The sequence below is a fragment of the Astatotilapia calliptera genome, chromosome 19, assembly GCF_900246225.1.
Source record: "Astatotilapia calliptera chromosome 19, fAstCal1.2, whole genome shotgun sequence".
Classification (NCBI taxonomy): domain Eukaryota; kingdom Metazoa; phylum Chordata; class Actinopteri; order Cichliformes; family Cichlidae; genus Astatotilapia; species Astatotilapia calliptera.
The window spans coordinates 15,767,868-15,789,137 of NC_039320.1; the positions used below are offsets into that span (position 1 = coordinate 15,767,868).

The window sequence follows — 21,270 nt, forward strand, 5'->3', positions numbered from 1 at the left end:
CCATTCCAGCTCCATAATTTTTAAACAACTTTCTGAACAACTCACTGTCATTTAGGATTTAGTCCTTCCCAGGTCTTAGTATTAAATCCCAGATGAACAACTGCTCATGATACAGTACACTGTGGTACTGTTTATTTAACAAAAAAGTAAATGAAAATAAAGTGTGTGTAAAACTGAGTCCACCCCACTGTAGAAGCACATATATCAGCAGTAACTTGAAGCTTCTGTTTTCCATCCATCTATTTTTTTCTACTTAACAAATTTGTGGTCCCCTATTCAAGGTAAATCCAAACATATAGATAAAATCAAGGATCAGTTCGTCTGGGAAAGATATAAAGTCTGGACAGTCTACCCATTGATACCGTGTAAAATTAAATTTGGCAGTAAAATACAAGAGTAAAAACATATTTATTTTGAAAAATCATTTAAACAGCAAGATTTCAACATATCGATGCATAACGTTGAATCTAAATGAAAAACAGCAGCACTGCTGGAACATATATGCTACAGAAACAAACTACAAATTAAAAACAGTTCTCAGAAATCCCTTTAGAGTCTTTAAAATAGTATTATCACTTTCAGAACTGAACCAGTCCAAGATATAACACAAAAGTTCACATTTTCTCAGTTTTACACTTAAAAACAACTTTTAAGAAGTTTTAAAAGTGTCTTGGCTTTCAGCAACATTTTCTTGAGTGTGCGTGTCAAACGCAGTGTTTATTGGACGTTTTAGAAGGTGTTTGTGAAGTACATCTTCTTTTGAAATGCAGTAACTAAATATTGGCTCTTAAAGAAAATGAATCTAGCAATAACAATAATCTAGTAATAATCAGTTATTACTGCCAGCTTACATGTTAAAAGAGAAGCAGTAACACCTACAAATGTAATTCATAAGCATGCCCTCGTGCTAATATTTCTCACTACTGATTACAAAAACAGTGCCTGTAGTGACCTGGAAAAAGCAGCTGTGTGAGAATAAAGCTCAGCTCCGTCAGATCTTAGAGTTTGGATATTGTAAGATTGTGTCTTGTCTGCAAAGTGTTTCAGGTTACATGGTTCAGTTCCCGTGCTTTATTCCTCAGATGCCTCTTGCGCATCTTGATAGTCCACTTAATAGTGAGTTTGGCAAAATTGGCAGCTTTGAAGAGAGCCATGAAGACCCCACAGAGGATGGCTATAGAGCTCCAGGCATTCGCAGTCACTATCTGTTTGGAAAGAAGCAAAGTTTTGTCGAACAATGAGCAATTCGTGCAAGCACAATTCAAATAAGGAGAAAATTTCTGTGAGAACATACCAGTCGGATTTCCTGCATAAAAGGATCTCGCCACTCAAAGACGGCAAAGTAGAGCTGATCGGTTTGTGCCCCTTCAGGCCTTTTATCGTTGAATTTCACCACAGAAGACTAGACCATTCACCATAAATAATCAAATTAAAAACTTTCAATTCAAATGTCATCGTGCATGGAACTACATGTAAACTGTTGGGACATAAATACCTCTTGTCGAAACTCGACAGCTTCATTTTTTACCCCAGATGTTGTCAATAATGACATTTTGACCCAGGTTCTGAAGCCTCCAGAGAAGGTCCACATGGAGTAATTCCTCTCACAGTCCCTCATAAACTCGGATTTATTTGCACTACAGGCAGAAAACAGGCACATATGCTGCTATCACACAAATCACTGTTAACACTTTGCAAAACATCAAGCTTCGAGTGTCTTATTAAACAATGATTACCTGTCAGTCAAGTCACTAAACTTGGCAAAAAGCATGTAATTGATGGCACTGAAGTCCTCCTCTGTTTCATTGCGACTGAACTGCATGAAGATCAGTTCTTTGTTACGGACGTCAGATGGCCCGCGGACCACCAGAGCTTTTTTCTGTAACAGTATAATAGTATGTAAATCCAGTGGAGACAATTTTGCAGTTATGTTATAGCTGCACATCTTTAGGATTGCTCAGACTTGTGGGTTGTGTCTGAGAAACAGCCAAATAAAAAAAAAGTTAATTCTGACCTCTGTTTCGTTCGCGAATGGCCCAAAGTAGGTCACTTCTTTTATGTTACAGTCTACTTCTTGAGGCTTGCCGGGGTCCACTAAAGGTGGGATGTAGTCATGGTAGTGATGTTTACAGCTGAGCAGCTGGGCTTTGCCGGGGTACAGAGCTATGCCTGCTCAAAGAAAGTAAACAGAGTCTGCATCAATGTTCTTCAACAGCAGTGTTTATGGACTCACTGCCATTTACTTGTTTGTTCTATGTGGAGGTAAAAATGTAAAATTTTGCAACGGGTGCCTCCAAACACGTTTTATTTTGGTGACGCAGACGAGGACACTTAATGCATTTCAAAATTCTTCCATGTGTCTCTCATCCACAGAGAACAGGATTTGTTCAGCTGTTGCTGACTATTTTCATGGATGTCTTTTCAGATGGAGATTTAAGGCTTAAGGGACTAGCTGGAAAAAAAAATTAAAGAATAAACCACATTATCTTCTAAAGCAAAGATACAACACAAAAAAGAAAATGCACCTTGCATTGCATGTCTGCAACAACTGACCAAGTCACATTTGATAAGCTGCAATTTTAGAAAAGTTTTCAGATTTAATACACCCTCTGGTGGCCACACAGCAGGCAATACAAATTATTCACACATAACTAGCGCCTGCCTTCTGTCACAGTGTTATTCAATTATTGAGTATTTTGTCACCAACAATAATTTGGGGTTTATCGCGATAGAAAACAGGCCAGGTGTGATAATGAAAAGGAGCAAAGAAGTATTCATTTCTAAAATCTTTGCCAGGGTGGATCATCTGGCTCCATCTCACCCCATCCCCAGCATCCTCCTCTGTCACACAAACCCTCTGCATGTCCTTTTCACTACATCCATGAGCCTCCTCTGTGGTCTTTCTCTTCTCCTCCTGCCTGGCAGCTATATCCACCATCCTGCTCAACCTGAGCTGGTTCTCTGATGGACTCATTTCTAATCTTGTCCACACTGGTCACTCCCATTGAACATTTTAACCTCTCAACTCTGACAACTCCAGCTCTGCCTCCTATCTCAAAATCATACATCATAGCAGGTCTCACTACTATCTTGTAAACCTTTCCTTTCTCTAGTGCTGCTATCCTTCGATTGCAAATCACCTTTGACACTCCTCTCCATTATCAAATGCTTTCTCTTGATCCACAGAAACACTGAAACTCCTTCTGACCATCTCTATATTTCTCCATCGACACTCTCAAAGCAAACCTCCCATTCTGGGCGATCGTGGCTCAAGAGTTGGGAGTTTGCCTTGTAATCGGAAGGTTGCCGGTTCGAGCCCCGGCTTGGACAGTCTCGGTCGTTGTGTCCTTGGGCAAGACACTTCACCCGTTGCCTACTGGTGGTGGTCAGAGGGCCCGGTGGCGCCAGTGTCCGGCAGCCTCGCCTCTGTCAGTGCGCCCCAGGGTGGCTGTGGCTACAATGTAGCTGCCATCACCAGTGTGTGAATGTGTGTGTGAATGGGTGGATGACTGGATATGTAAAGCACTTTGGGGTCCTTAGGGACTAGTAAAGCGCTATATAAATACAGGCCATCTGTAGTGCTCTTTCTCTTCATGAAGACATTCAGCTGCTCACTTAGCTTCAAAATCTCTGTCCCATATCTTAATGGCATGGTTAATCAGCTATATCCCCTTGTATACTCAGATACTATTCCATCTAGTGCCACGACAACCACTACATGAAGAGCATGTGTTCCTGCTAAATGCTGATAAAGGCAGATTTAAATGCTTATAAAAAAAATATGAAGTGCTGCTGTGTAGTGCAATCTGTATTTTCTGGATGAAATGAGTTACCTGTTGTTCTATGTTTTGGACATAACAGCACACTTAACACCCACTAACCCAGTCATAGTCCTAAAATATGCCCCAAAAAGTGTATCATTCATACTAACCAGGAGATGAAAATGAGTCAACCTCTTTGTAAATGACGGACATAACGGGGTTGTTTAGTTTCTCCAAGAAGTCAGAGATCGTCTGGTAGGCCAGGAATGCTGCCACCGCAGTCAGCAGCAGGTAGATGAAGATGAGCACCACCGTGAAGAAATTCTTCAGACAGGTTTTACTGAATCTCATAGGTGGATTGGGCCCCCTAACGTCATCCTGTGCTGTAGGGACAAAGGGGTAAAGGCAGGAATCTGAGTGGACAAATCCAATTACATGCCACAAAAGCGTGGACCAATAAAAAATATATCAGTGTAATGAGTGTCCAGCATGTGGTGCAGAAACACGTCTCCTACTACTTTGTGAGATGCTGCTATCAGGCTTCTCATGCTCCGGGTCTTCAGTGGCATCATCAAAAAAGACTGGAGACGGTGCGTTGCCTTCATCTTCATCTCCCCCCCCTTCATCATCCTCATCATTGAACTGTAGGGTTAAAAAAAGAACATTTAAACACCTATTTCTGGTTACAAGTATAGTAAAACTATACTTAAAATCCTAACAATTACTAAGGTGGGGTCACATTTGTATCCATTTTAAGTGGAGTGGAATAGCACTCTGAGATCTTCAGTTAATGATGAATCAAACCTAATACAAAACCCTTTGCTGGCAATGACGGCCTAAAGTTTTGAACTCATGGACAACATCAGATTGCTGGGTTTCCTCCTTTTTAATGCTTTGAGGCCTTTACTGGAGCAACTTTCGGTTGCTGTTTGTATGTGGGCCTTTCTGTCTGAAGTTTAGTCCTCAACAAGAATAATCCACTTGTCCACTTCTTTGCTTCAATAAACAAAATAAAGGTTTGTTTTGGATCCATGTTTTAGGTCATTGTCCGTCTGTGTTGTGAAACAGTTGGCTGCATTTAGCTGGATTTAAGCAGACTGAATGTCTCTGAACACCTCAGAATTCACTCGGCCCCTTCTGGGGAAGTATAATCTTCCACAGGAGATGCTGATCCTGTTCTAAACTGCAGTCATTGAGTCTGTCCTGTGGTATGGAGCAGCCACTAAACAGGACAGGTGCAGACTGTAGCGGTGCCTGAAAGGCATTTAACCTATTGAGTTCGTGGTCCTTTATTGGGTGAATACCTGAAAGACAGTAAGTTTTATGTGTATATATATATATATATATATATATATATATATATATATATATATATATATGTATATATGTATATATGTAATATATATATATATATATGTATATATGTAATATATATGTAATATATATATACATATATATATATATACACACATACATACACTATTGCTTTTGGTATATTGTTCCCTTCTCAGTAACGCCACACCTTTTAGTTGCAATGTATTCATCTTCCACATGTTAACTTGTCATATTTTAGTAGTATGTAAACATCTGTTATAGTTACATGTTTTCATATCATATATAACATCAGTTTGTTTTTGCTGACAGGTTGCAGTTTTCATGCTCAATGTCAGGTTATATCAAACAGCAGATCTGTATATATCAGAGTTATTATAGTATCGTATTTTCAAATTGGTTTTTATTTTTCCATTTTGACTTTTTTTATTTATTTATTTTTTTTAACTTACTAGTTTTTAGTTTCCTCAGCACATTTTCTTGTGTGAGTTTAGTTTTTATTTTTGGAAGATGTTTAATTTTATTTTAGTTTTTACTAGTTTCAGGATTAGTTCTAAAAGTTAGTTCTATTAGTTAATCTTTTTAATTCTTACTCTATGGAGGGCACGCGTCAGAGGCAGGATTTAGGAAAATGAGCTCAGATATTTCAATAAAAACCCAAAACTTTGGGAAAGCAGTGACTCAAAATTTTTGGACACAGCTGGTCGATGTCCATCAATGTCTCATTGGGCGAGTTATTATTGAAACTTTATCAAACTAACAGATACTAAAGCTTAATATTTTTCCCTCTACTTTTTTACTTAATTTGGTTCAGTTTTTCATTTTTGTTAACTAAAATGTTGTTTTCAAGTCTAGTTTTAGGACTTAGTTCAGTTAAGTCCACAAAGAGCAGTGAACCTTAGAGAAGCAGGGACACAGGTCAGCCGATCATGGTTACATACACACACACACACACACACACACACACACACACACACACACACACACACACACACACACACACACACACACACACACAAAACAAATCTGCTCGAGCTCACAGTACAAATTTTCACATCTTGTAATTATTTTCTTTAAATAATTTTCGGATTCCCTCATCTGTTAAATCTGTTAAATCCCACTTTAACCCTTTCTTTTAAGACCCCCTGTCTCAAAAGAAATTACAAAATATAGAAAACAGTAACATTTCACTACTTTTGCCTTCTACAAACCTGACATTTAGTCACAACAACAATGATTACTGTTTCTTTCATTTCACTGACCTGTAATCAAATACTCCAATGACAAAACAGTTTAACTTATCTGGTGTTGATATTTAAGGTCAGTGGTTATAAGTTAAAGGTAAATGTACTTACAACAACAAAAATACACATTTTAAAAAAAAGTATCACACTGTCTGTTTTACATTATGTCCAAACCATCTTTCAGTGAGGAGAGCCTAAACAATGAAAACACCTGACAGCACCACAAACTTAATGACCAAGTCAGCGCTGGCTCCAAATGCAAGCGAGGCTTTAAAATGGCCATACCGACCAGTGGTTTTAAAAGGTTTTACGCCATTTCTGCAGCTATTTTAAAGCTTAAAATAAGAACTGGCGAATAATCTAAATGAATACTGCAACTATAGCTGAAACCCAAAGGAAACATGAAGTCAGGAAACGGCTGCTCAGTCACATGATGCCAAATACGCCCGACAGGAGCATGGACACAGCGAGAGAAAAAAGACTTTACTGCTGTCCTCAGAGACAATAAAAAAAGAAGCCTACAGTCTGTAGCAGTCCTGTGATTACTGAGACAAACATGAAAGATTTCAGAGTGAAACACAAACACGAAGGAACTTGTAACTTACCTCCTGGTATGAGAGGGACCTTCCTTTTCTGAGCATTCCTCTGCGGAACTTCCAGTGACTTCACCTAAAGCAGCTCTTCAAGCTTTTTGTGCCAACTCAGCAGATTGCTCCTAATAAACCTGACATGTTTAAAAACACCTCATTCCACCGAGCTCAAGTCTCACAGTTTAAAAAAAAAAGACACCAGCACCCACCCCTGGGGGTTTTGGAGAAGTAGATAAAGGCCCAACCCACGATAATAACAGGGGACCCATGGGCCGCGATTCAATGCGATCTTGTTTCCTTGTTGTGGCTTCCTTGTGTCCTAGCTCGTTACCTTAGGTTGATTCCTAATGCTGCGTTCATGTACTTATGAGAAAACTCATTTATCTAAAAAAACAACAACATACTACTGCGACAAGAAACCGCATTTTTACTGAAATGCCACCCCATTCCTACAAGTTTATTTTTTACTCAAATGAACTTGACTATGGTGTTATGTTTTTCATAAGATATTTATGACATTTTTTTTAAATTTATGTCTAAATAAAATCTATACAAATGACAAATAAATGCACAAAAATCACATCTTCATTGCTTATAGTCCAGAATATAAACAAATATCAGCGAGAACTGGTTTAAAATAATGTCGGTGAAATTTCCGAGGCTTTCAAATGCATCACGACCAGAGAGTACCTGGGCATTGAAAGGGAAGTGGATGAAGAAGTTTCCGCCTGAACTTCTTGTTTAAACAACGACCTTGCCATGGCAACAGCGCGATTTTGTGTCTTATTTATCATCCTCGCCGTGGCTTTAGCGGAAGATGCTAAAGTAAAACACAAAACTGCTCCAAAACCTGTCCGTTTATTCACCGAGGAGGAGCTGCAGAGATACGACGGCAGCGAGGTAAACTGTTGGAGAAATAAAATCCCGGCATGTGCTGCTGAAAATGAACTCGCGTGTCTACTTGTGCGTGCATTTTTTTTTTTTTTGTTTTTTTTTGTTAAGAGTCATCTATATTTATCATCGCTCTTTCTTTTCCTATTATAGGAGGGCCAGCTTATTTATATGGCAGTAAAAGGGGTTGTGTTTGATGTCACCAAGGGAAAAGGTAGATGTAGAAAAAACATTATCTAACTCCTGGATTCAAATCGGTCATTAAAGTCAGTTCTAATAAAAAGTGATTTAACACATTAGAAGGCTTTCTCTATAAACTAACCTGACTCGGGTCATTTGCTTATTAGTCTCTGCTGTCAGCGCGTTGATTTTAATGTGCATTTTATTTCACCCATTCCAGAGTTTTATGGAAAAGATGCTCCATATAATGCGCTGGTAGGTAAGGACTCCACTCGAGCTGTGGCCAAGATGTCACTGGACCCCGCAGACTTGACATCAGACACTGTGAGTTTCAGCTGAACGTAGAGTACTGTGCAAAACTCTTGATTCACCCCTCATTTCTTTATATTCTGCTCTACTTGACATTTAATGCAAGAGATTCCCCCCCCCAAATTTCTTTTTGGCCGTGCAGATTGAATGTAACAGGTAGGGGGAGGATGAAGACACTAAATGCAACAAATACATATCTATTTTTTGAAATAAGAAAAAAAACTAGATAACAGAAAATTTCTACCAGTTTTATCTTCTTCATCAAAGAATAGGCAGTTTCTGTTGAGATAAAGAATGTACAGCACAGTGTGCCGCTCTCCTTTTCTTTGTTAATATGAGTCATTGTAGCTCATCCAACAGTCTCACTCTACATATGAGACATTTTCCCATCCCACCATTATGTGGGGTGGGGCAGTGTCACACATTGCTCAGCATGACAATGATCCCAAACACACTGTTAGTGCAGGAAAAGCATACCAGGGTAGAAAAACACACAGTAAAACTCTATAACTGAGCGTTAACGAAGCACTGTGGGATCATCTGGACAGAGAACAACAGAAGAACATCCAAAGAAGATATTTGAATATCTTTCATGAAGCCTGGAGAATTGTTCTTGAGAACTACTTAAAGAAATTACAAGAAAACTGACGAAGACACTGCTGACTAAGTTTAGACTGTGCTGAAGAATGAAGGTGGTCATAACAAATATTGACTTTCATGCTCCTTAGATTTGTGTAAACTCTGTTTTTCACTCACATTCTGTGTTTCCATGTATGTGCAAACATATTTCAATAAATCACTGCACTAATTTCCCATTTTCCCAGCATAAGATAAAGGATGAGGTGTGGCTCAAGGCTTTTGGACAGGATTGTACAATAGTTCATTAATGCTCTGACTACATTTTCCCCCGGTGTAGACACTTTAAAAAGCAAAGTGACTGGAGCAAGTAAAACAATAAATCACAAAGTTTCTGTAACACCAAAGGCCATAAAAGGTGAAAAAATGCAAGACTTCCTTACAAAATGTCACCATTTGAACATTTCAGACAACTTATGATTCATAGGAAATACATTTAAAGGGACAGTTTCACAGACCCAGGTGCAGGTGAGGTATTGACAGCTGTGTGAAAAATATGAGGTGAAACTAAGGTGAATAAATAGGATCTTTTAGGGAACATAAACAACACTGTGCTAATGCGATTATATCAACTTTTATTAAAGTAAAAGTTCATTTAGATCACTTTTTATTGTAAAAGACTGAAGTAATCATCTCGCTGTTTTAAGTATGTTCTTTGCACAAGTGCTAATAGTCTTTCTTTCTAACTCTTAGCAAACGAAATAAATAAAAGGGGGCAAATAGGCAAGCATAGCTTTCCCAAAAAGCGCACCCCTTTTCCCAGGTACAGGTCTCCGAGCTTTTCCACAAGTCAGAATGCTCAAAGGTTAAAAAACACACATATATTAAAAAAGCACTGATTAATGTTCCTTAATTATCTTCACCTCCACAGACAGGCCTCACTGAAGAGCAGCTAAAGTCTCTGGACAGTATATTTGAAGGCACCTACAAAGCCAAGTATCCCATTGTGGGTTACACAGCATCCCGTATCCTGAACGAGGATGGAAGTCCCAACAAAGACTTCAAACCCGAGGACCAGCCTCATTTTCAAATCAAAGATGAATTTTAATGTAATTTCATGTGGTCACTTTACTTGACAAGAATCGCGATGAAGAAGTTTGATACATGTGCAATAATAGGAGAAGCATTATCCTGTTGACTCAAGATTGAGAATTAAATAGCGCTTTAATAGCTTTGACCAGTTTACGGTGCACCAACTACTTTAATACCTGTTGTATCATCTGACTAAGATAAAAAGCGGGGACTTTGGAGTAAGAGTATGCAGATAGTTAACGGTCTCCCGGAGACACATTTAAAGAAGTTTAAGCACAGATCAAGATGCCTCCTGCTCCTCTCACAGTGCTCTAAGCCATTTAATTTCATACTCTAAACATTAGGAGCTCAAAGATCCTTCCAAACTTAAAATAATCTTCATGCACTGTAGCTGCAGTGTTTTGTTTTATTTTTATAAATGAGAGACTGTAGCTGATTATTTTAGTCACTAATCAATTCATTTTTTGAACTCTGTATTTTACTGTGAAACTAAATGAATTATGTGAATGACTCAGTGGAATATTTATGTTTAGGAAACAATAAATCTGCAGCTTTGTTAGTGTTCATCGGTCCACATGTATTCAACTTGTTCGTCTACAATTCTCATTAAAGTCTGAAAATGTTCTAATCTTTTGTTGGTCTCATCCGTGTTCTACCACACACAACTGTGTTACCTTGACACGATCTCTTTATGACAGCCCTCTCTGCTGTCACCTCCAAACAGGCGACATAAATAGATCGTCCGGCCCCTTATAGTCTTGCTTGCTCTGATCAAAGGTCGCAGTACTTAAGGTGCTGAAGCAGGTGATAGTCTTTGGGTGGAATTACGCATCTTGCGCTGCCAGTGGCCACATTGGAAGTAAATCTTTCAGTTTTGTGATAGTAACTCTCACGTCACTCTGCGTAATCTGCTGAGTTCAAAGGGCACGAGCCCTGCCCAGGAGTTTTCGAGCGAGAGCGGTGCTGCGCTCTTTATCAGGCGCACGTTCAGCTGGGAGACGTTCACTGCAACCTGTGACAACCTGGGAACCACTTGGTACTACTCATCCACCAACCGCAGCCAAGATGCCCAAAACGGTAGGATCACCACGATTTAAATGATTATATGTCACTGAAGTGTTTCTTCCTGTTGCATATTCAAAAATGTCAGTGGTGGGCTTATACATTTATTTGTGTGGTTTCTTTGAATTGCTTATGCTGAGAATGACCACTAGATACATTTCAGAGTTACTTGCATAAATACAGATTTAATAGCTTTAATTTCTAATTAAATGTCCTTTTTTTTTTAAAGAAATAAACAATCTGGCCAAGCTTCTTGTTTCCAAGAGTCCAAGCTCCTTCTTGGCATTTACTCATTAACTAAGTGTAGAGTTTGACCCATGCTGCTCACATTCCTGACAGAAAAATGCTACTTCAGGTCTGCAACCAGCCTGTCTGCTGTTTCTCTGGGCATGCATAATGCACTGCAATCATGGTAATTCCCTTTAGTGCCACTGGAGTGATTTTTAAATGCTAAGAACGAACTCATGACTGTACAGTTTAACCGCTTTTCTCTGCTCCGTTTGATTTTCTGAGGCACCCTGCACCAAACAAGAGACCTCTGTCTTAAACAAAGAAAACTCTCATGTTCTAAATGTCCGCAGTTACTTAAGCTTTCACCATCAGTCTGTCGGAAAACTGATAAGAACGACTGGCCTGTGCATTACGAAAGCAGCTCTGTGCTTATATTGACACTGCAAGGAGAAAGCCTCTCTTAAGAGGTCATTCTGACGTCTACGTCCATTTGACTGACCTTAAACTAACTACAAATCAAATAAAATTATGAGTCATAGTTGCAGGTGTTGTTTGCGTTGTGGAAAACGTTTTTTGAACAGCTAAACAAAAGAGGTGCGACAGTACCAAAAAGCACAATCCAAGTATAAACAAATTAAGATAATCCTACATAGCTCAACGGTATAAACTGGTGACTGAGTCTAATGGATTAATGATTCATCAGTGATGTCCACAGTCAGTGATTAGTGAGCGATTAAGGTTGTGGCAGGTAGGAAACACCTGCAGGATGTCAGCGAGTTGAGCTATTACCTTATGCATGCCATCACTGGAGGTGGTAACAGTTGAGTAACACGTTAGAGGTTTCACAAATGGATGTTCCAGCTTTTGCTGCTCAAGTTTCGATGGGATTATCTTTATGACACCCGGGGCGTGCTGTAGTATAACTTCATAAAACAATTGTGTAACTGCTACAAGCCCAATCTGGCCTGTGATCAGGGTCCGTGTGTTGAGAACAGCCTGGGTGCTTTAGTGTGTTTTTTTTATGTTGAACATCTGCTCTATAGACATTTTAAAGTGTCATTTCTTTTCCACTTTAATCGTTGTTGTTATAAAACAGGCTGATCTTGACTAACAACGGTAAAGTCAACTCTGCAAGCATTGTAATCTGCGTATGTGCAACCTTGTGTAACCTTGCAAGAGTAGTCCGAAGTCTAATGAGATAGTGAGCAATTATGGTTTATGAATAATCCACTTCACAGCTCCTTCACACATATGACTACAATATCTTTATGTTTCCAGGCTGATCGCTGATCGCTGCAAACTAATAATAAGATCACAGTAAAATATTTCTGCCCGGTTACAGATTCTCTGAGAAAAGGAAGCTGATTGTTTGCAAATATGATTCATGTGTATACAAAAAGAAATCTCTGTCATCACGTGACTAAATGACCTTTATGTTGCAGGTCAATGTCCGCGTCACCACAATGGACGCGGAGCTGGAGTTCTCCTTCCACCCCAACACAACAGGGAAGCAGCTCTTTGACCAGGTCGGTGTGATGCAGTTCACAAAGCACATCCTGTATTATTTTATAGATCCCGGATGACTTTATGTAGACTGAAAAGTTTCTGTTTCTTTCTTTCTTTTGAGAAGTCTTTCATGCATTTAAAATAAATAAATAAAATGGACTGGCAAAGTGATGGATTAACGCCAAGTAGCAGCAAATACAACAGTGTAAATACAGTACAGACCTTTGAAATACTTCAGCAGAGAAATACTTTCAGTCAGATACACTCGCATTGGTATTTGTTTTGCAGATAAATGGTCTTAACTGTAACCAGTGGGTATTTTATTCCATCAGCAAAGCAACTAGTAACCATAGCTGTCCCACAGATCTAGTCTGGTAAAAGCTGGCCAGTTTAATGAGCCCCTTTGTGATACAAAAAAAAAAATCAAAAAAACAAGCTTAACGTTCTCATTTAAAAGTTCTGTAATCTTATCCAAAGGTTTTATTCTTCAGGGAGAAATTACCGCAAGAGTCATGGAGGAGGTTTTGATTAAAAAGTGAAGAAGCTGTTGAGAAGATGTGCAGGATTTTGTTATCATGTCTCCACTCTGAAGGTTTCCAGGACCATCGGCCTGCGTGAGACTTGGTACTTCGGGCTGCAGTTTGTTGACATCAGAGGATTCACCTCATGGTTGAACTCTGAAAAGAAGGTGAGGACTTGCAGTGATGTTAACCTCTGTTTCATCTACTCTGTTTAGAATTGTTAATTGTAAATGTAAAAACCCAGAGGCCTGCTGCAGCTCTCAGTTCTACATCTTTTTTATTATTAAATGTACTGTATTATTTTTATGTTTCTATTTAATTTGGATTTTTCTGTATTGTGTGCAAGTAAGCATTTAATTGTTAAATCGAGAGTTAAAATACGTGTTGTTCGTAAAAGTAATTTGACCCTTTTTCTACGGGATTCTTGCCCACACTCTGTTATTTATTTAGCTGTCTTTACTACTCTGCTGTAGGAACTTCAATCATATTTTATTCTTTAATTATTGCCCCTCTAGGTGATGTCTCAGGAAGTGAAGAAAGAGACTCCCCTGCAGTTCAAGCTGTTGGTCAAGTTTTACCCTGAGGATGCAGCCGAGGAGCTGATCCAGGACATCACCAGGAGGCTCTTCTTCCTCCAGGTGAAGGAGGCGATTCTGAATGAGGAGATCTACAGCCCTCCAGAGACCGCCGTGCTGCTGGGCTCCTACGCCATCCAGGCAAAGTATGGCGAGTACAACAAGTCGACGCACAAGCCACGTTACATGTCCTCTGAGCGTCTTCTGCCCAAGAGGTGAGTGCGAGTGGATCTGCAGCAGCTGCACATTGGTGAGCAGGAAATCAGTTCTTTGCAACTCAGTACAACTTTACTGCTTTTTTGCAAGGGCAGATTTATGCAGCAGTGATCCGAGTTGAAAGATTAACACCGCATCCATCCTACGGGAACTCTTTACAATTGTGACGTTCCAAAATGTAGATAAAATTCCTCTAACGCTACAACTAGATTTGGCTTTCACAGTTTTATTACTACGAGTGTTATTCTCTCAAATAATTCTCAGACATCAGCTACTCTGATAGTCAGTAGCACATTTTTTAAATACAATTTGTCATTCATCATCTTATTTCCCCTAAAAGTTAGTGAACTGATTATTTTCTAAAATTAAACACATGACCACATGGATGAAGCGGCTCTGTCTTTTTACCTTGCTGAGTGCACTTAAAAGAAGATTAGGACCATTTATCTGTGATTGGTGTAGTTTTTGCATCAACTTTGCACTCATAAAATGACAGAACAGCCGCATCATAAATGATAGTCTTCTGGATAAATGACCTCTTTTCCTTTACAGCAAATCTGGAACTCATCCTGGCTACTAGCCTCCCCGAATTATCGAAATATTAACCAATGTGTGATAATGCCCCTTCGGCTCCTGACAAAGGATGCCGGGAAAGACACAACAATGCATCATGTGTATGCTTTAACCCTGTATGTATACACAGACTGTTTACATTTTCACCAGCATGGGTTGCTGATAGCTTGCTGCTCCCCTCAGAGTGCTGGACCAACACAAGCTGTCAAGGGAGCAGTGGGAGGAGAGAATCCAGGTTTGGCACCAGGAGCACGGAGCGATGCTAAAGTAAGTGAAGGCTGAGTGGCATAAATTTCCTCCCTCAAATGGATGCTTTCAGGACTTTACTTTTTAAGAATGAACAGCATTTTTGGTCTCACAGCGTCCTGGAGTTTTGTAGTCAGTGAACTTTTACAAGCAGTAAAGTAAAGTAGACTTAGAAGACTTTGTTCTTATCGTACTCATGATCACTCAGCTTTTACAGATGCTGCAGTGTAACCGTGTTAGCATAAAGGAAAAAGAAATTCAGCAGCAAATAACTCATTGCTGTGTTTTTGATGCCCAAAAAAGCTTCACGCACTCTGTTGTAATGATTATTTGCTTTTTTTTGGTTCTAATTAGTTAATAAGGGACATGGATTATTAGGTGGAGGTTTGCCGCCACACTTAAAACCCCCCAAAATAAAGTAAAAGACAAATTAGTCTGTTGAATATTTAATATTTTATTTAATTATCTAATGTGAACAGGGAAGAGGCCATGATTGAGTACCTGAAGATCACCCAGGATCTTGAGATGTATGGCATTAACTACTTTGACATCAAGAACAAGAAGGGCACAGACCTGCTCCTGGGAGTCGACGCTCTAGGCCTCAACATTTATGCAAAGAACGACAAGTAAATCAGTTTTTGTAGTAAATCTCTCTCTCTGTATTTCTGTTGTTTTGTCCCTGCTTTTGTTTGCTGTAACGTTGTTCTGTGCGCTGACCTGATAAAACACATCTGTAGACAGGAGATCAATGCACCAGCGGTCAAACCTCAGTCGGAGGCGTGTGTCAACTTTCCTTTCAGTGACTGGTTTTAAATAACGCATCTAACTATATGGATGTTGCTTTGAAGAGGTCATTGACCCAATTCTACTACAACATGAACCTACAAACCCTCCCCAGCCTCTTCCTCTGATACCGCATGGGTCAACCTGTCCAGCTGTGAACCTTTTAAAGAAACAAACTTAAAGCTCATATCACACTGTGAAAAATATCTCTTTTTATCCATTTTTCAGGCTGACTCCGAAGATTGGATTTCCCTGGAGTGAAATTAGAAACATTTCTTTCAATGATAAGAAATTTGTTATCAAGCCCATAGACAAGAAAGCCCAAGTAAGTGTTTTATGAGTTTAATAATCTTCACTAGTATCAAACAGCTTTTTTATACCAAGAGATTTTAAACGAAGCTTATGGAGCCCTTTTTGAAAAAGAAAAAAAAGTTGTCTTCTACTTTTCTGTCTTTTAAAGGACTTTGTATTCTACGCTCCACGGCTTAAAGTCAACAAGGGCATCCTGCAGCTGTGCATGGGCAACCATGAACTGTACATGCGACGCCGCAAGCCCGACACCATCGAGGTTCAGCAGATGAAGGCTCAGGCCACACAGGAGAGGCAGCAGAAGAAGATGGAGAGGTGGGTGAAGCTAAGCGCCCGGTTAAAATGATGCAGGCAAACTTAATTGGAATTTGAAATGTGTAGGCTTTGCGTTAGGCGTGCGATTGAGCTTTTCCGTGTTCTGCAGGGATCAGCTGGAGAGCGAGAAGAAGAGGAGGACGGCCATCGAGAGGGAGAAGGAGGAGATGGAGAGAGAAAAGCGGGAGCTGATGGAGAGGCTCCACCAGTTTGAAGAGACAACTAGGAGAGCAGAGAGAGGTGAGATAGAAAATTTGACGTAGAAGCTGCATCGCTGCGGATCTTATCTGTTGTATAGTGCTATGAAAAAGGAGATTTCACTGATTTTTTTCTCAGTAGTCCACATTAAACCGTTTATTAACCATCTGCTAACACCTGTAGAACCTTGAGGATTTGAGCTATTACAGGTTTACGGCTTAACTATACATCCATTCATCCATCCATCCATCCATCCATCCATCCATCCGTCCATCCATCCATCCATCCATCCGTCCATCCATCCATCCATCCACTTCAGGGTTCCAACTTGAAAGTTCACACTGTTTGATAGAAACTATTACATATGTGAGCTAAAGCGATAAAGGGTGTCCCACATTATAAACATGAACCTTTCATTCTTGGTTAATTTACTTTTTGGGGCGGGGCTTTTTTTGTAAAACCTGGATATTTTAATCATTAATTGCTCTCAAAAATAAAAATAAACATAAATGCCACATCTATATCAGCTCTTCCACTACCCAACTTCAACCGTCATTGCACAGTACTGTATATATTCTAAGAAGAAGATCAGAAAACCCTTTTCTCAAAAGTACTATTGACATTTGGTAAAAAGCCCACCACCATATTAGGTAAAACCCCCTCCTCCATCATCCTCCCTTGCTTCTCCCCCATATGGTGGAATATATATTTGAGAGTTGGAAGGGCAGATTTCAAAACATGGTTTGACAAAGATGTGAGGAGGATGGGAGATCGTTACTTGAAAAGCAACTTTGTTATGTTGGGCGAATTTTGTCAAACATATGATCTTCACAAAAAGCATTTCTTTAAATATCTGCAGTTAACATATTTTTTCCCCAATCATCGGCATTTAGCATTTAAAACGTTCAAATCATTTTTAAAATCTAAAACACAAGGCTCATATTTCTATGATCTTAACAACCTTGATGTCTTATGATAATGAAGACGTGCAGTAAAAATAATAATAAAATTAATTCATAAAACTCTTCTAAAAAGGATGACTTTAACTAATTTATTACATATTTATTTTCCATGTAATTTTGTTACATAAATATGATTAAAAATTTGGCATGAACCTGGTCAGATGACTAGATGACTAAAACATTTTCGTAAACGATTATTTATAAAAAATACATAAACCTTTGATTTGAAATATTTCAGTTGCGACTTACTCAAAAATATTGCTTTATGTTTATTGAGGTAGAAGAAAAAAAAATTTAATTTTGGAAACCTTTATTAGAGTTTTGGAACCACCAAAATATTTTAATAGTACTGTATTTTCCTTTTTTCCCTGTAACTTTAATCATTTTTTTCTATGATGTTAACATAGAAATGTTTAAAAAAGAAAGTACCCCAATTTAAGACAAATCAGTTTTGAGTTTCTTATCCTGCATTTTTATAACAACGTACAGTGCTTTATAGATTTCCCCGTGTTCTGACTTTGTCACGCAGAGCTTCAGGAGCAGCTGGACCGGGCCATGAGGCTGGAGGAGGAGAGGAGGAGGGTGGAGGAGGAGGCGGCCCGGCTGGAGGCTGAGAGGATGGAGGCTATAATAGCCAAGGAGGAGCTGGCCAGGCAAGCTGAGGACCAGTTAAAGAGCCAGGAGCAGCTGGTGAGTGTGAAGCACATGAGGGAAAAAGTCCTGATAAATCTCCTGAATTCATTCTAAGCACTTATCGGCTGTTCTAATGGCAGATTAAAGTAACACGGAGGTTTTTTGCTTTTGCTTTCATCACATTTCTAAAATGACAGCATGCCTATTCTGTTATTCTCACGTCACAGTGTTGTGCTTCCTCCTTCAGGCTGCAGAGCTGGCCGAATATAGCGCCAAGATTACTGCGCTGGAGGAGGCCAAGAGAGCCAAGGAGGAAGAGGCTGAGACATGGCACAACAAGGTGGGTCTCCAGCATGCAGTCAAGAGCTCCACAAGTCACAGGAAATACCAGAAAAATGTCCCAGCACAATATCAAATATAAATTTATTGTTTAAAAGAAAGAAAACGATTTATCTGTATAAGTCATCCATAATTTGAATCTTTTGCACTGTAATTTACATTGCATACTTCCTCAAAAACATAACTACTCATGTACTGTAACCCTTGCATCTTATTCATATTAGATTGCTTTGGTTTGAAAGTATAAATTCAGGAGCCATGTTTTAGTGGAGAGGTCAGAAAGGCAGGTTCAAGTTTGCAAAAACCAGAAAGCTTGATTTGTCAATGTCCTTGCAAATTTGGGTATTACTGTCACATATATACAACTAAAACACTTAAAATACTACATTTATATTATAATCAAATGCTCAATGATGCAAACCACCAGCAAATCTAACACACGCCTCTCCCCACCTTTCCTTTTAGGCTGTCGAAGTGGAGGAGAGTCTGCTGAAAACGAAGGAGGAGCTGCACACTGTGATGAGTTCTGCCAACTCAGCTCCTGTTGCTGAGCATGCATCCTCCTCCTCCTCCTCCTCCTCCTCCTCAGACAGCGAGAGTGACCATGAGCACAGCGAAGAAAACAGCACCTATAGCGCCGAGCTGCAGACACAAGGCATCAACTATGACCGCCAGGAGGAGGAGCGACTCACCGAGGCCGAGAAGAACGAGCGCCTGCAGAAGCAGCTTCAGGTTAGTTCAGGGACCTGGAATACATCCCAGATCAGCCGGAGTCTGCAGCAATGCTTAAGACACTTTTTTCTCGTAGCTTTTCTATAGCTTCCAAAACACTTATAGCAAAAATATGCTGTGTTAAAAAAAAGCCATGAAATTTTAAGCATCTATTATAGAAGCCCAAATAATGTTGTTCTAGAAATAAGTCTCACTACTCGGCACCTGAGCACCTTTCTTGGAAGAGTTTATCGAGGCATTATCAAAGTTAACTTTAAATTCAATCTTCACTCGAACATAAACATTTAAAACTATCTGTGACTTTGCCCCAAAATAAGGTTTTTAAAAGTTTTTTTTTTCTAATGGATAATACTTCTACCATCATCTTTGAGGCTTTTGAATTCACTCACATTTTCAATCATGATTCGTTGAGGCTCTTTTCCCTCTCTTGTAATACTTCAGGAAAAGAGCCTGGAGAGGGGAGGCAAGGGCTGGAGAGAGCAGTAGAAGAGAGACAGAAGAGAGACATGTGTGAGCAAGAGACAGATAGTTGAAATAGAGAAGAAGCAAGGAGCAGAGGTAGTGAAGGTGGATGAGTTTAAATACCTTGGGGGTCAAGCATTCAAAGCAGCAGAAAGTGCACAAGACAGGTGAAGAAGAGAGTGCAGGCAGGGTGGAGTGGGTGAAGACGAGTATCAGGGGGAATTTGCAGCAAGAGTGAAAAGGAAGGTTTACAAGATGGTAGTAAAACCTGGTATGATTATGGTTTAAGGTGATGGTGACATTGACAAAAAGAGCTGGCGATAAGATTTTCATTGGGAGTGACCTGAATGGGCAGAGGGTCGGTGTGACAGAGCAGGATGCAAGTGATATAGTGAGGCAATGGAGGCAGATGATCGAGTGTGGCAACCCCAAAAAGGAACAGCCAAAAGAACAAGATGATTAAATTAAAGATATCACTTTCTAATGGAGGTGTTGCCAAGATATCTGTTGATGAAGTGAATTGTATACAGTTTAATAACTGGGCACGACTCCTCCGCAGGACCTGAGCTCAGAGCTGGCACAATCCCGAGACGATAACAAAAAGACCCAGGACGATAAACTCCATGCCGAGAACGTCCGCGCTGGCCGTGATAAGTACAAGACCCTCCGTCAGATCCGTATGGGCAACACCAAGCAGAGGATTGATGAGTTTGAGGCCTTGTAGAAATGCCAGAGACCTAAAGCTCTCTCACAAATACCTCGTGAAGGCCTTGTTCAGCATTTTAATATAACTGAAGCCAAATGTGATCCCAAACACCCAGAAAAGGCATGGAGCTGATCTGTGTAATAATTTCTGCACGAGTTTTACTTTGCTGGCTGAAACTGGCACTGTGGGTTGTTTTTGCTCTATTCTGTTTTGTGTTGCACTCAAATGTTTCCAATGTGCTGTTTAGTCCCATTAAAATGCTGATGTGCATCACTCTGGAGACCAGATATACTGTATGAACAAAGCTAGTACTAGGGGTACTATAGAACTTATATATCTTATGATAACTAATCAGTAGTTGTTGCAATTTACATTTGCAGTTTTGTTACTGTAACAAACTGAAGTGGTTAAATTTTGATTTATTTAAATGAATGCCTGATGCTTAAAAAAAGATCTTTTTTATTTTATTTGTTTGATAGTTTTGCCAAAGAAATGTCAGCAAAGTGTAGAAAGGTTCCCACTTGTGTTCCAAGAAGCTTGATGTAATGCTGTCATACAAAATGAATCTCAGTTTGCAATAAAATAAAACTGAGACTCACAGCAAATTAATTCATAATTACTCATGAATATTCCTGGTGGTCTGGCCCTCCTCGTCATGTTCTCCTGTATTTTATTTGTGTAAATAACAGTGCAACTTATTTCATTAATATACTTACATAATCTCTCCTGCTTCAAATGTATTGTTTTTATGATTTTCAGAATTTACTTATTGGAGTTACTTTATTTAACCACATGGGAACATTTAATGTATTCTTACGCCGTCCTGTTTGTGTTCAGGTCAGATCTAGAGCATCTAATTTACAGTGAACAGGATACAGCAGACAAAAAGACAAGAAAAGACAAAAAGGCCAAAACTGAAGCAGCTT

At 39.4% G+C, this 21,270-nt stretch overlaps 3 protein-coding genes across 4 annotated transcripts; 2 read left to right on the forward strand and 1 right to left on the reverse strand.

The window, feature by feature from the left end:
* Positions 1-389: 389 nt before the first annotated feature.
* Positions 390-7,245, reverse strand: pacc1 (proton activated chloride channel 1). Of its 2 annotated transcripts, none has more exons than XM_026151523.1 (8): positions 6,943-7,245; positions 4,280-4,403; positions 3,932-4,144; positions 2,015-2,169; positions 1,737-1,879; positions 1,496-1,637; positions 1,295-1,402; positions 390-1,205 (listed from the first exon to the last, which is right to left on the reverse strand). In XM_026151523.1, the coding sequence occupies exons 1-8, from the start codon at positions 6,976-6,978 to the stop codon at positions 1,044-1,046; spliced, it is 1,083 nt and encodes a 360-aa protein (XP_026007308.1). In that variant the 5' UTR covers positions 6,979-7,245; the 3' UTR covers positions 390-1,043. The 2 variants fall into 2 exon arrangements, with proteins under 2 accessions (XP_026007308.1, XP_026007307.1); XM_026151522.1 differs by having other exon boundaries at positions 4,277-4,403.
* A 342-nt stretch (positions 7,246-7,587) lies between these two features.
* nenf (neudesin neurotrophic factor) lies at positions 7,588-10,677 on the forward strand. Its single transcript, XM_026151532.1, has 4 exons — positions 7,588-7,827; positions 7,972-8,032; positions 8,219-8,322; positions 9,815-10,677. Exons 1-4 carry the CDS (start codon positions 7,687-7,689, stop codon positions 9,989-9,991), a joined length of 483 nt encoding a protein of 160 aa, XP_026007317.1. The 5' UTR covers positions 7,588-7,686; the 3' UTR covers positions 9,992-10,677.
* Positions 10,678-10,945: 268 nt separating this feature from the next.
* Positions 10,946-20,953, forward strand: ezra (ezrin a). The gene is made up of 13 exons (XM_026151513.1): positions 10,946-11,052; positions 12,711-12,794; positions 13,367-13,462; positions 13,811-14,085; positions 14,843-14,926; positions 15,385-15,531; positions 15,917-16,013; positions 16,149-16,312; positions 16,422-16,552; positions 18,002-18,162; positions 18,353-18,445; positions 18,910-19,176; positions 20,198-20,953. Exons 1-13 carry the CDS (start codon positions 11,041-11,043, stop codon positions 20,360-20,362), a joined length of 1,776 nt encoding a protein of 591 aa, XP_026007298.1. The 5' UTR covers positions 10,946-11,040; the 3' UTR covers positions 20,363-20,953.
* The last annotated feature ends 317 nt before the right edge of the window (positions 20,954-21,270 follow it).